General features: G+C 46.6%; 1 protein-coding gene across 4 annotated transcripts in view; it reads left to right on the top strand.

Moving 5' to 3' along the window:
- The window catches only part of DIAPH1 (diaphanous related formin 1), a 189257-nt gene that overhangs the window by 160989 nt on the left and 13069 nt on the right, over positions 1–15199 (top strand). For all 4 annotated transcript variants that reach the window (XM_084850935.1, XM_084850933.1, XM_084850931.1 and 1 more), the window contains one exon: positions 1971–2057. In XM_084850935.1, the coding sequence (XP_084707061.1) occupies positions 1971–2057 (87 nt within the window). The remainder of the gene's footprint in view (positions 1–1970; positions 2058–15199) is intronic.

The raw sequence follows: 15199 nt of genomic DNA, 5'->3' as shown, positions 1-15199 counted from the left end.
ATAAGATTTCATTCACAAAATCGTTTTTTAAAACCCAGCTATTACCCTATCTGATTTCCCCTCCCCTCCAAGGTATCTTTGGCTTCCCTTCTGCTACTGGAAGGGATGCCAGGCAAAAGTATAATCCATCCATTCTTTCTCTGGATTCTGTATTTAAATGCTTTGATGGCTATCTACCAGAGAAGCTGGGCTGCTTGTCTTGCAGGATGGGGTAGTGGCGGTGCACAGCCTCTGCCACAGGGACAATGCAGACATCTCCATTGGCGCATGCTCTCTGGACCTGGATCAGGCGTGTTGGTCAGGCAAGGAGATCAGTTGAGGCAGACCAGCTCATCTCTTTAGTGGCTAGAGCACAGCAGAGAGTGAAAAGTAGATTAATGGAAACTGGATGGCACTGATCCCCTTGGGGTGCAAATCACATCAAGGCAGCAGAATAACCCAGCACCTGGGCCTATTACAGGCTGCTGGGACCCTGCCAGAGATCCCACTGCAGGAGGGGGGAGGGGAGCCTTTGTGACCACAGAGTCCCTCCCGAGCCTGTCTTGCAAGGGGATTTCTCAGCACTTGGAGCGAATGGCCCAAATGGGAAGTGAATGGGGGGTTTTCATCTCTGCTTTTTGTGCTAATCAAGAAGGAATGTATTTCCACTTCCTTGTGTAGAAGAGAGAACTTGAGAGATGAAGGCCAAGCCAGGCATGTGCATGTGTGTTTAGGGAACAGGCACTCTCTGGTTTGATGAAAAAGCAGCGGGGATGGAGGGGTTAACTAAAAGAAGCCCAGGGGGAAGAGGAGTGAAAGATGCCCCTTTTCTCTGCCTTCTTTCCCCAGTTTTGCTGCTTCCTGATGTTTTCTCCCTGCTGGCTCACTTCCTGTATCAGAATCAGGCTAGGAGAAAATGTCTTAAATCAGTGAAACAGGGAATGGGCGGACATCACTGCTGTCCTCCGTGCCACCCCTGCTTTATCACCGAACCAGCAAATGCGTGTTTAATAAACACACATGCAGCTGGTTTAGTCCTGAATCAAATGTGCAGCAGAAGCCTTTCCAGGACTCTACCTCTACAGCAGGGGTAGGCAACCTTTTTGAAGGTAATTTGGGGGGGGGGGGTTCAGGTCCAGGGGCACATATGTAATTTTTGCCCGTTTGAGGGGATTTCCTCTTCTCTTGTCTGCCCTCCCCTAGATATCCTTCCCTGCCCACCTCCCTGCTCGGGGTTTCCTTTCCCTTACCCGCACCCTGCAGCTGCTCTTCTCTGGTCTTCTTCCCCCAGCCCCATCATCTTCTTCCTGCATCCCCGCCCCCACCACTGCTCCCTACCACCACACTCACATCAGGAGCAAGGAATCAGGAAGTCTGCAAACTTCCTGCTTTCTGCTGAGCTGAGCATGGCAGTAGGAAGAAACAGTGGCAGAAGTGGCAGCGGGGGTGTGGCGGGTGTGAACGAGGGTATTGGAGGGCACCATGATGCCTGCAGCTGTCAGGGTGCTGACCCCTGTTCTACAGAGTACAAGTCTGGGACCTGCATGTTTGAATCCTTCCCCACATTATAAAAACAACTTCCTGTACTTGGTAGGGAGAAAGCATGCTGAGGAAAAGTATTTTAGTGTGGCCTACTCCTTGACATGCTAGCTTTCCACATGTGGGAAGTTTGTTTTCTGTTTTTCCAAAGGGAGCATTCAAATGTACAATTTCATTCTCTGCCTCCAAGACACACAGGAACGCACTGAGCGCTGGCCTTGTACTGTCCAGGAAGTATTACACCACATGGTGCTCCTGGGCATTTAAGTTGGGCCTGAGGGTGATGTTTCTATGCAGCCTTGTGTGGGTGGCTTGGGAGGGCTGCATTCTCTTGATACTCCCTGTATGGGGCCAGGTATGCAGTGTCATTCCTTGCGATTATGATAAGGTGTGGGTGGTGATGAAGGCAACAAGAAGTCACTGTTACTATTTTTTACTTGTTCTTCTTGCAGAGGGTGATGAAACGGGAGTCATGGACAGCCTGCTAGAGGCCTTGCAGTCAGGAGCAGCTTTCCGTAGAAAAAGAGGACCTCGCCAAGGTGGGTGTTTGCTCATGTTTCTTCATAGCAGGGGTGGCACACCCTCCTCCCTGGGAGCAGAGTGCAATTTGCTCTTTGACCCAGCATTCTGATCCACCAGTGACCAACCCTGAATTGCTTGGAAGGAAAGACAAAACTTCAATAGTGCCTGGAAGTAACTTCCCACCTCACCCCCATCTAGCATCCATTTGTGACGTGATGATAGCAGCCCATTCTATGATGCTGCTGCCGATGGCAGAGTCAGTGTGACGTGGAGGATGGTGTTGGTTGACCAAGGAGCTCAAATCCTCATTTATCCATGAGGCACAGTAGGTGACCTGGGCTCAACCACTGTCTCTTGGTCCAGCCTGTCTCACAGGTGGAGGCTGTGAGGATAAAATGGGGAAACCTCCTGTATGCTTCTCTAAGCTCTTTGGTAGACAGGCAGGATATACACACAGTCTGCCTACAGACAAAGAAATAGAACCAGGATGGGGCTATGCAAATGAAGGAGCAGGCTTGATTCTTAGTGGGGAGGCTCACCAGATTGCGTATGTAGCTCCCACCTCAGTGGCTTTTCCAGATGCAACCTTCATTTTCTCCCATATTGGTAAATGGCTGCCATTCACTTCTGTGGAGGAATTAAAAGTATGCTTGGTGGCAATGTTGCAGTGAGGGCAAATGGCCCATCCCTCACTGGTAGATGCCCATGGGTATAATATGCAGCCCTCCCTCCACATACACCCTGCCTGTCATAGAGGGTAACTGGTATTTATTAACAGCCTCACAAAATGCTATTATAGAACAGACTCAGAGCAGCTTCTTCACTTCAAAGGTGGATGAGTGGGGTTGCCGTATAGTGGTGAGTAGGATTGGGCCAGGGAAAGGGTGGGAACCCATCCATCCTACTGTCAAATGTGATGGGTCTCATGACTCCTGAATGCATAGCTGCAACCCTGCTTCAGTAATTTCTCATCTCAGAGATACTATTATGCCTTAAGTGGAAAATATTCTATAACAAAAATTGTGGGAAGAGAATTGGTAAAAAGAAGCTTGCTGTTGTTTCTGGGCCAAGTCCACTGATATGTCTTGAATCTACTCGTTCCCTAGCCTAGGTACTCCCACTTTATAGCTAGGTGGTCTGGATACACACTGCAGCTTGCTAGGTTCTCTAAGACCTAAGAAAAACTTTGTTTTCTTCTAAAGCTTTTCTAGCCAGTTGGCCTGAGAGAGCAAAGTACATGCAGCAGTGAGCAAAGCAGGAAGGCAAGTCTTTCAGTGTCTTGAGTGTAATGAACAGCTCAAGTCCGTATATTTAAGTACAGTGTATTGACTGAAATGTGCAATAATGACAAAATGAAACTAGAGTTGCTAACATCATTTAAACCAGCCTTCCCCAACCTGCTGGCTGCGGATGATGGGAGTCATAGTACAACACATCAGGAGGGCACCAGGTTGGGGAAGGCTGATTTAAACTAATTATGCAGTCCCTGGTTCTTGTGTCATGAGAGGATGTCCAAGTTACAGATGCTTTAAAAGGAAATGTAGTGTAACCTTACCACATCTTGCTTTTTATCCTTCCTCATAACCATGAGAAGCCTCTTGGAGAGGTCATGTCCAGACCTGTTGATTTTCACATGGTTTCTACCAGAAAAAAAAACAGAATTGGCTGATTCAGGTAGAGCTTCTGGTGCAGAATAATATTTATTGTCCTATTAATATACAAGCCAACAAGACTTATCAGTTATTATGCTATTTTCTGTAAAATGAAAGATCCTTATACATGGTACACAATTGTGATTTGTGTGTGTGTGTGTTTTTAAGATCATTTGTTTACAGTAGGTAACATGAAATAAGTCTAGTCAACTTGTATAATAAAATATGTCCTTCTGCTGATGTTATATATAGATTTGTAATTCATATGTGATATAAAATTAGATCTTTTCTGTAAAGGGACCACTGGAGTGTTATATTTAATTTGATAGTGTGCAGTACTTTAGAATTAGTAATTCTAAATTTAAATGCCAAGTAATTTTTGTATATGTATTAAAGTGTGTTAGTAGATTCTGAGTATACCATTTTGAGGGCAGAAATTGTTATTTGTTTAAATAGTAACCTCCTGAGGAAGGAAATTTCTTTTAAATATCCGCGCAGATAAACTGCCCAGAGAGCTTCGGCTATGGGGCGGTATAGAAATGTAATAAATAATAATAATTTTAAAACCCTCTTTATTTATGAGGCCAATAAAGAGAATTCTGCACCAGCCATTCCTCTCTTTCACTTGGATGGAGCCAAACTCACCCTTGGAGTTGTAGATAATTGCAGAAAGTTGGTCAAAGCAACGCTGATCAGGTAGCTGAATAACAGTGGCATGTTGTGACAGCCTGCTTCACAGTCCAGTTGAGCAGAGATACTAAGATGTCAGCCATTTTAGTCTGCTCCAGGGGATGGTGGGATCAAGTTAAGTAGAAGTCCGAACACCTTGACCCAATGGGTCTGCAGATTGGCCTTGCCTCTGTCAAGACCAATCTATCAGTCTTGCTCAGTCTGATCTGTGAACCATTAATTAGGGCAGGGAAGAAAAAGTATTCCTAAGCCATGGAAATCCTGAATGTGCCAGTATTTGAATAGGTAGAACAGGTTTTGTGTGAATTTCTTTTTCTGTGCACCCATCACGAAATTTGGCACAAAATGCAGATACATGAGAATATTAACTTTTGCTTCCAGAAAGCAGGTTTCTGCACTCCATGGCTGCAGGGGAGAGAATGAGACATTTTTCTTTGTGGTCTCTGTGCATCACACATATGGGCTCTATGCCTGTGCAGAGCCTTGTTTCAGGAAACTTCGATAGCTGAGGAAAAAACTGGCAGGAAGACTTCCTGCACCATCCCACTGCGCATAGTCCAGTGGACTCCCGCTCAATCCCTCAGTTCTTTGTTGACCGCCATTGTGGTAGCACTCAATTGAAGGGACTTCTCATTAGGCTTTGGCTGAGGAGAAATGTATTCTTTTTTTCTCTTTCTCTAGTTTTTTCTGTCTTTCACTGTTTTCGTTTTTGGTTTATTTTTGTTTTGGTCTTTGCAATCCTTTGATCATGTGGCGCCTTTGGGCATATGGCCCCTCTTGTGGAAGTGCGCTCATTGTGGAGGGAAATTACTGCCCACGGATGGTCACTCCCTGTGCCTTCTCTGCCTGGGTGAAGGTCATATTGTGGAGGCCTGCCGCCACTGCATGTCACTTAGTAAGCAGGCGAGGAAAAATTGTGCTGATAGACTTAAGGCGATTCTTTGGGAGAAAGTGCTGAAGGTGGTGGATGCCCCTAAAAAGTCCATGGTGTTGGGCTCAGTTCAGCCTGGAAGGTAGCCTAAGGGTGTAGATAAGATTCCTGAAAAGGAAGTTTCAGAGAAGGCGGTGATTTTGCCTATCCAATCAGCTCCAGCTGTAGCCACGGGCCATTCTGACCCTCCAACCCCAGGCCACTCCTTGGCAGTTTTTCTTGCAAAGAAATTGTTGAAAAAGATGAGGTCTTCTCATTCCTCCAAAGCGAGGAAGAAAAAGAAGAAAGGGAAGGAGTAAAACACACATTATTCCCCTGCCTGGAACACCTGCCCATCTGCCAACACCACCTCCAATGCTAGATTTGCCAATTCCAGTGGTCTCCATGCTTTTGGTATCGACCTTGGTACTTCCACCAATACCTTCAGAGGGGGAAGTTAGAGACTCGACACCAATTTGGGATCAAGGAGATGTCGGCTTGCCTCCAATGCATGCTCATCGTAGTGAACTTTCCCTGCAAATAGGCTACTCCGCCAATTCCCACAGGGGTGAAGGGGCACTGGTGTTTCCACAGCAGCGGTACAGAGAGAGATCCCGTTCTCCCCACTCAGATTGGGAGAGAGGATCGGACTGCTCTGGTCCTCCAGGCTGTCATTGTGAATGGGATGACTGGAATGATTATCAACTTCAACCGTATCCTTATGGACATTATGTTTATTCTGGTGCTTCTCGACGCCTCCGAGAAGTTTCTCTATCGACCTTCCTATCTCGGCCACCGGTTCAGGAGGTTTTCATGCCACCACCGTCACTGCCACCAATTGTAAGGGCGCCTCCTCCAGTGCTGCAATGCCTGCTCCACGGTGCTCCTTACTTCATCTCCAGCAGTCCGCTCCGGTGTCCTTGGTTAAACAGAGACCTGATGGATGCAGAGCTCCTTCTCTGCTTCCACGGCTACCCTTTAAAGACCAGGTCCGCAGCCTGAGGGTCATTTTGGATTCCCAGCTGTCCATGGAGGCTCAGGTGTCAGCTGTGAGCCAGACAGCACTGTACCAACTCCATCTGATATGGCGGCTGTGCCCCTACCTTCCCGAGCATCTGCTCCCATCGGTAGTACATGCCCTGGTCTCCTCTCGTCTAGACTACTGTAATGCGCTCTACGTGGGGTTACCCTTGAAGATGGTTCGGAAGGGGCACAGGTTTTTCAGTCTGAGGTCATGAAGGTAGCAAGGCAACGAATCAACACTGCCAGGCACCAAGCTGATTGTGATATCAAAGCCGTGGTGGGAGCCATTGCGCTTCGCAGATATGCCTGGCTGAGATTGGTGGGCCTTGCCCAGGAGGTGCATTCTCGAATTGAAGACCTCCCCTTTGATGGGGGGGGGGAGGTTATTTAATTCCAAGACCATCTCGCCCTTGACACCAATTGAAAAGACGTTGCACACCTAGGATGTTCACAGGGCTTTGGTGTTCTGTAAAGCGAGAACAGAGTCATTTTGTTGACCCCAGTGTTTGTCTGTTATGGGGGATCTAAGAGAGGTCTCCCCTTCTCCTCCCAGTGCTTAGCATCTTGGCTAGTTCAAACTATTCAGCTGGCTTATGAATTGGAGTCCTTGACTTTGTCTGGTCCAGTCGCAGCGCACTCAACTAGAGCAGTAGTGCCATCAGTGGCATTTGTGAGAGGGGTGTCGATACCAGATGTCTGTCAGGCTGCAACCTCGTCCACCCCTTCCACATTTGTCAAGCATTACTGTCTCAACATTCAAGCTTGTAGAGACTGCTCTTTCAGCTGTACGGTATTGTCAGAGGTTCTTTGATGAAGAACCCTGCCCCACCACCTGGTACGTAAGCTTGTTTTTTGCCCATATGTGTGATTCACAGAGACCACGAAGAGGAAAGTCAGGTTGCTTACCTGTAACTGGAGTTCTTTAAGTGGTCATCTGTGCATTCACACAATCCACCTACCATCCCCACTTCGGTATCAGTGTCATATTTAGTGTTGGTACCGGGTTCCTTGGTCTTAAGGGGGCCACAAATGGCGATCTCCTTGGAAGTGAGGGGTTGAGCGGGAACCCGCTGGAATATGCATCGTGGGATGGTGCGGGAGGGCTTCCCGCCAATTTTTTCCTCAGCTATAGAAGTTTCCCAAATTGAGGCTCTGCGCAGGCGCAGAGCCCATATGTGTGAATGCACAGATACTCGAAGAACTCCGGTTACAGGTAAGCAACCTGATTTTCTTGAGAGAAAGCCCAGCTAAAGGCTTCCATACCATGAGTAAGATGGGGCAGAAGGAGGTGGACTGCTTGTCCTGCATAGCCTGTAGCCTTACCTTGGCACCTAGGTACCTGTACCCTCCATAGTACAAACTGTTCCTGTCTGGTTGTTGCCCAAAACAAAAAAGACCAGATTCTGTTTAAACCCAAATGTGGCAATCAGGATACATTATGTTGTCAATCAAACCCAAGTGAGAGCCAGCATGGTGTCGTGGTTCAAGTGTTGGACTGGGAGCTGGGAGATCTGGGTTCTAGTCCCCACTCAGCCATGGAAGCTTACTGGGTGACTTGGGCCAGTCACAGACTCTTAGCCCAACCTACCTCACAGGGTTGTTGTGAGGATAAAATGGAGAGGAGGAGGAGGATTATGTACGCTGCCTTGGGTCCTTGGAGGAAAAAAGGAGGGATAGAAATGCAAGAATGAATGAATGAATGCATGAATGTATGTATGTATGTCAGTCAGGTTGACAAGCTGGTGAAAGTGGCTGAGGATTCTTTCTAGAGTGCAGAGAACACCACATTTTTATACTAAAGGATTAGTGGAAAATCATATTTGTAGCAGATGAGGTTTATTTTCTAGGTTTTCCAACTTGTTCTTGCTGTGCAGGGAGTACATGTGGAGGAGTGCGAATGTTAAATGCTGAGCTCTGTAGGCAGAGAGAGTTCCCATTGAACCAGCTTTGTCTGAATACTAGGAACTTAGTATGATATGACTTTGAAGTGCCCATTAAAATAGTATCAGCTGAACTGAGCCCTTTTTAGAGCTGTATTAGAGAGTAACTTTAGAAGAGGATTGGACTGAAATTGCCCTCGACTTTTTCAGCAGCTTTGAGGAAAGAGGTAAGGCAGCAGTTATGGCATAGTCTCTCATCATCAACAAACTTTTAATGGGGGCTGCTATGTTGAACTGAGCAAGTGCAGGAGATCCAAGCAACAGTTCATGACAAACTGTAATTAAGGAAACTTAACTTTGGTTTGACATAATGTCTGAATTGAGCCACTGACACACTCCCTCATGAACAAAGACAGAAGCAAAAAGGCTCTTCTGTTCACTCCCTTTTGCCTGACTTGCCTTGGAGAAAGGAAGTGGGGTGCATAATATGGGGGTTTATGCTGGGGCCCAAATGGAAAGTGCCTGGGAACTTGACTGAGCTCCTGGACCATGGGTCCACAAATGCTCTTGCTACTGGAGAGTGAATTTTTTATTCTGGCAAGATCTCTCTGGATCAGCCAGACCTCCCACTGAGCCTCAAAGAGATTCAGAAAGCAATGCAGCGCCTTGCTGTTTTATGTACTTAGGTCATGCTCCTGCCCCATCTCCAGCTTGAAGCTCAGTGTGACCTAACAGGTAAGATGGGAGGAGCCAATCAGAAGCACTACTGGAACAGAACATGCAACATTCTGAATAGTGAGCGGCTGACCCCCTCCCCTAATATGCACACTCGGAGAGAGAGAGAGAGAGAGAGAGAGAGAGATGCTATCCTTGTACTGGAAACTCTGGGACTCGTAGTTTGAGAGACAAGGCAAAGTGTGCCTCACTGTGTGCCATGCTTTCTCAAGAACTACTTTCTCAAGAGTTTCTTAATTCTTGCTGGCATTTCCTGTGCATAGGCAAGGGAAGTCAACAGGGTGTGGCAGCTGACTGACAGTAGGAGGGAAGAATAAACACCATAATAATCAAGGGTAGCGGGAGCCAGTGCTGCTGGTGGAACCATAGAGATGAGAAACAACTAGAGTAACTCCAGAGTAACTCACTCCATTGAGATAGAAGTTCTGGGTTCCTTTAGATCCTTGTTGTCATCATCGTACTGCCCCAGGCTGGAGCAGAAGTGAGTGTTGCCCACAGAAAAACAACGGAGAAATCTAGGATTTTTGCATGGCTGTGACTAGACAGCAGTGTGCCCACCAAGAAAGAAAAAGTGGCAGCGAAGAGAGGAATTAATGTTCGTTCTAACCTAAGTCTTATTTAATGTGGGGGAAATGTGAATTTAGTTTTTTTAAATGTTGCCAATGCCAATACAGTCAATAATCCCCATATTGATGACTGAAGGGCTGTCACTGAAAGAGAGAGTGCCTTACAAATGTTATATAGCAGGTTAAGATGTGGCTGGCCTCGGTTTTGAGGCTGGCCTCGGTTCTGAGGCTGGCCTCGGTTTTAAGCCAAAAGCCTTCCATACAAAACACCCCTTACATACTTAAATCTGCTGAATCTACTAAGTCTATTTAAATTGCCCTTCAGACCCCTCCAGTTGAAAGCCAGGATTCCGTTACATGCAGATGCCTTGTGCACCGTTGACCTGCATGCAGATGCACAGTACTAGTAAATGTTTAAAAACTCCCCCCCCATATCATATTTTTCACATGAGATAAGACTTGAGTTAGAATATGAACTCCTATTCTTGCTGTTACTTCTTATTTCTGGGTGTACACACTGCTGTAATCACACCTGTATTAAAAAGTTGGATTTCTCCATTGTTTTCTATGGTCAGCTCTCCTTTCTCGGAGAATAGGAAAAAAGTAGGAAGTCCTAAAGAAACCCAGAAATCAGCAGCCTGTATGAGTCTAAATATTAAGTCTGAGAAGAGAGCTTCTGGGCCCCAGAATATATATAGTTTCCCTTCGTTTCTTTATTTTCTGATACCCCAAAACATGTGTTAAGATCCTCTTTGGTAGTTCTTCTCTGGGTGCCGCCACCCACAATGGTGCAGTGGGTGGCTACCAGGAAAAGAGCCTTCTCTGTAGTCCGCCACCCCTCAGTCCATGGAAGGCCTTTCTTCCCAGGGAGATAATATACACCAGTGCCATATGTCAGGCTATAAATACAAATCAGGGTACCCAGAAATGAGAGGAACTTAAACAAAAGGAACTAAAAGAAGCTAAAGGACCCTGATCAATCCTCCAGTTTTGCAAAGCAGATAAGTTATCATGGGTGGGTGGGTGGGGAGGGGAGGTTACAAGTTTATACTATGCTTAGGCACTCTCTCCTTAGGAGAGGGGCAGGGTTGGAGCAACCACACATAGAATCATAGAATAGTAGGGTTGGAAGGAGCCTACAAGCCATTGAGTCCAACCGCCTGCTCAGTGCAGGAATCCAAGTCAGAGCATCCCTGACTGATGGCTGTCCAGCCTCATCTTGAATGCCTCCAGTGTGGGAGAGCCCACCACCTCCCTAGGTAATTGGTTCCACTGTCGTATTGCTCTTACAGTCAGGAAGTTTTTCCTGATGTTCAGCCGGAATCTGGCTTCCTGTCACTTGAGCCCATTATTCCGTGTCCTGCACTCTGGGATGATCAAGAAGAGATCCTGGCCTTCTTCTCTGTGACAACCTCTCAAGTACTTGAAGAGTGCTATCATATCTCCCCTCAGTCTTCTCTTCTCAAGGCTAAACATGCCCAGTTCTTTCAGTGTCTCTTCATAGGGCTTTGTTTCCAGTCCCCTAATCATCTTTTTTGCCCTCCTCTAAACCCTCTCCAGCTTGTCTGCATCCTTCTTAAAGTGTGGTGCCCAGAACTGGACACAGTACTCCAGATGAGGCCTAACCAGTGCTGAGTAGAGGGGAACTAGTACTTCCCGGGATTTGGAAGCGATGCTTCTATGAATGCAGCCCAAAATAGCATTTGCCTTTTTTGCAGCCACATCACATTGTTGGCTCATATTCAGCTTATGATTGACAACAATTCCAAGATCCTTCTCGCTTGTAGTGTGGTTGAGCCACGTATCCCCCATCTTGTAACTGTGCATTTGGTTTCTTTTTCCTAGGTGCAGAACTTGGCATTTGTCCCTATAAAATGTCATTCTGTTGTTTTCTGCCCAGCGCTCCAGTCTATCCAGATCACTTTGAATTTTGTTTCTGTCTTCCAAAGTATTAGCTATCCTGCCCAATTTTGTGTCATCTGCACATTTGATCAGCATTCCCTGCACCTCCTCCTCCAAGTCATTAATAAAAATGTTGAAGAGCACTGGGCCCAGCACTTGAGCCCTGCGGTACCCCACTCGTTACCTCTCCCCAGTTTGAGAAGGTCCGATTGATAAGCACTCTTTGAGTCCGATTCTGTAGCCAACTGTGGATCCACCGGATCGTTGTTTCATCTAGCCCACTTTGAGCTAGTTTGCTCATCAGGATATCATGGGGCACTTTGTCAAAAGCTTTGCTGAAGTCGAGGTATATGATGTCTACAGCATTCCCACGGTCTACAAGGGAGGTGACTTGATCAAAAAATGAGATCAGATTTGTCTGGCAGGACTTGTTTTAGACAAATCCATGTTGGCTTCGAGTAATCATGGCATTGTTGTCAAGGTGCTTCCAGATGGATTGCTTTATGATCTGCTCCAGAATTTTCCCAGGGATTGATGTCAGACTGACCGGTCTGTAGTTCCCAGGTTCCTCCTTTTTACCCTTTTTGAAGATAGGGACAATGTTAGCCCTCCTCCAGTCATCTGGCACTTCCCCCGTCCTCCATGATTTCTCAAAGAGAATAGACAGCGGTTCTGAGAGTTCTTCTGCCAGTTCCTTTATGACTCTAGGATGCAGTTCATCTGGCCCTGGAGATTTGAACTCATTCAAAGTAATGAGGTGTTCCTTGACCATATGCCTGTCGATCTCAAGCTGCAATCCTGCCCCTTCAGCCTGTACTTTGCCTTTGCCAGGGGGCTCATAGACCCTCTTTTGGGAGAAGACTGAGCCAAAGTAGGAATTGAGCACCTCTGCCTTTTCTTTGTCATCTGTTATCGTTTTGCCATCCTTATTTAATAGCTGAACCACCATTTCTTTCCTCTGCCTTTTACTATGCACGTAGCTGAAGAAAGCCTTTTTGTTGTTTTTAACATCCCTTGCTAACCTCAGCTCATTCTCAGCTTTAGCCTTCCTGACGCCATCCCTGCAATTCTGTGCTATCTGCCTGTACTCTTCCTTTGTTACTTGGCCTTCTTTCCACTTCCTGTATGTGTCCTTTTTTGTTTTCAGGTCATCCCTAAGCTTTTTGTGAAGCCACACTGGCTTCTTCTGTTGTCTTCCACCTTTTCTTCTTGTTGGAATTGCTTGTGATTGTGCCTTGAGAATTTCCTTTTTTAAAAGCTCCCACCCATCTTGGACTCCTTTTCTCGCTAGCATCGCTTGCCGTGGGACCTTACTGATCATTGTTCTGAGTTTATGAAAATCAGCTTTCCTAAAATCCAGGGTACGCGTTTGACTACACTCGGCTTTTGCTTCCCTTAGAACCAAGAACTCAAGTACAACATGGTCGCTTTCCCCCAGAGTTCCTGTAACTGCTACTTTATCCACTAAGTCATCTCTGTTGGTTAGGATCAAGTCAAGGATAGCCGACCCTCTAGTTCCTTCCTCTACTTTCTGTAGGAGGAAGTTATCCGCCACACAACCCAGGAATTTCCTGGAGGGGCCATGTTTTGCAGAGTTTGTCTCCCAACAAATATCGGGGAAATTGAAGTCTCCCATTACTACTACATCATGCTTCCTTAAAACATTGGCTATTTGCTTTTCAAAAGTTTCATCCTTGTCTTCTCCTTGATTGGGTGGCTGGTAGTAGACTCCGACCATCAGGTTCCTTTTATTCTTTGTTCCATTTATTTCAACCCAGATGCTCTCGATGGGGCTACCAAGCTCCTCCTCCTGTATTTCTGTGCAGAGATATGTATTTTTCACATACAGTGCAACCCCACCTCCCTTTCTGTTCCTCCTGTTCTTTTTGAACAAGTTATATCCTTCAATTGCTGTATTCCAGTCATGAGAGTCATCCCACCAAGTCTCAGTTATACCTATCAGGTCATAATTTCCCTCTTGTATTAAAAGTTCAAGTTCGTTCTGTTTGTTTCCCATACTCTGGGCATTAGTATATAGACATCGAAGACCATGTGCTTCATAGTCTGGCTTTCTTCCTACATGTGTCTGAAGACTATTATTGGGCGCTATCAGAGCTGTTCTCTCCATTGCAGTGCATGCGTCTATGTCCATTGTTACCCCCAACATTACATCTCTCTTCCCCATAGGATTCAGTTTAAAGCCCTCCTGATGAAGTTCTTCATGCTGTGGCCAAACACATTCTTCCCAGCCTTTGTGAGGTGCAACCCATCCCTAGCCAACAGCCCATCTTCCAGGAAGTATAGCCCGTGGTCCCAGAATCCAAATCTCTCTCATCGGCACCACCTTCATAGCCAGTCATTCACCCGGAGTATTTTTTGTTCCCTTTCTATCCCTCTTCTAACTACTGGAACGATGGATGAGAAAACTATCTGGGCCCCAAAGGTCTTGAGTTTCCTTCCCAAAGCTTCAAAGTCTGACGTGATCTCTTCGTAGCTCCGCTTGGCGGTATCATTTGTTCCCACATGGATGAGAAGAAAGGGATACCTGTCAGTGGGCTTTATGAGTGCAGGCAACCTTTCAGTCACGTCTCTAATCTGTCCTCCCGGGAGACAACATACCTGGCAAGTCCATGGGTCTTCGCAACATACTTGGGTCTCGATCCCACGCAGCAAGGAGTCTCCCACTACTACCACTCTTCTCTTCTTCTTCTTGTAGGCCTGGGTTTCATCGCCTCTGTTTGACTGACCTTTAGCCTCTTGCTCACTCTCATGCAGGTTCCCCTGTGATTCTTCCTCTGCAGGCTGTCCTCCAGTCTCATCCGCAAGTACCTGGAATCGGTTCCACAGCTCCACTGCTTCCACTGGTGCAGAGTGGCGTCTAGTTCTTCTTCTCCTGTCACCCTTTTCCAAGGAGTATCCTCTATTCCATTTTTCTTCACCTCAGCATTTCCCACTGCCTCATCTTGCTGTTGCTCTTCAAGCTTCTGGTCTTCCCTTTGCTGCTGTAGTTCCCCCATTCTGTCCAAGAACTCTTCGTGTTCTCTTATTCCCCGGAGGGTCGACAGTCGCCGCTCCAGTCCACTTACTTTTTCCTCCAGCAGCGTGATCAACTTGCACTTGTTGCAGGTGTAGGCCATGTTGTTCTCAGGCAAGAAAACAAACATTGCACACACCTTGCAGGTCACCACCACTGGAGAGTCTTGTCCTTCCATAGCCTCTTTTCCCTTTTTGTGTCTAGCTTTGTGATTGTTCTAGACTAGCCTGTGCCTGCTCCTCTACTCAGTAGAGGTTAAAAGCAGAGTCCCACTGGTGTGAAAGTGTGTGTTACAAGACAAATAAATGGAAAAAAGTTAGTTAAAATAAAAAATAAAAATAATTTTAAAAAAATGTTAGGGGCCTCCCCCTTGACCTCCCCTGCCGAACTCCCCTGGCCAACTCCTGTTTGCTCCCCCTGTTCACTCACTCTGTTCGCTCGCTCTCTGGGAGCTTTCCTGCTTCTGTAGTCCCTAGACCAGCTCTCAAGGCCAACCAAAATGTGTGAAACCTGTCCCAGACCTACAGAGGTCCATACAAGGAGGGGGAAGTTCAGTGCTGGAGCACACAGTTGGTCCACGTTCAGTCCTTTGGGTTCAGTCAGATCTTACGTTCAGTCCTTTGGGTTTGCAGTTTAAAACAAAGGACCTCCAGTAGCCGGATAGAATCTTATTGCCACTCGGAGCAAACAGTACTGAGCTAAAAGGGCCAGTGGGCTAAGTCAGTATAAGGCAGCTTCATAAGAGTACTTTGCTGATTTCTTGCAAA

This window comes from Heloderma suspectum, chromosome 4 (assembly GCF_057233095.1).
Source record: "Heloderma suspectum isolate Gila_16-S chromosome 4, 16-S_ref, whole genome shotgun sequence".
Taxonomy (NCBI): Eukaryota; Metazoa; Chordata; class Lepidosauria; order Squamata; family Helodermatidae; genus Heloderma; species Heloderma suspectum.
This window is presented reverse-complemented; position numbering and strand designations above follow the sequence as displayed.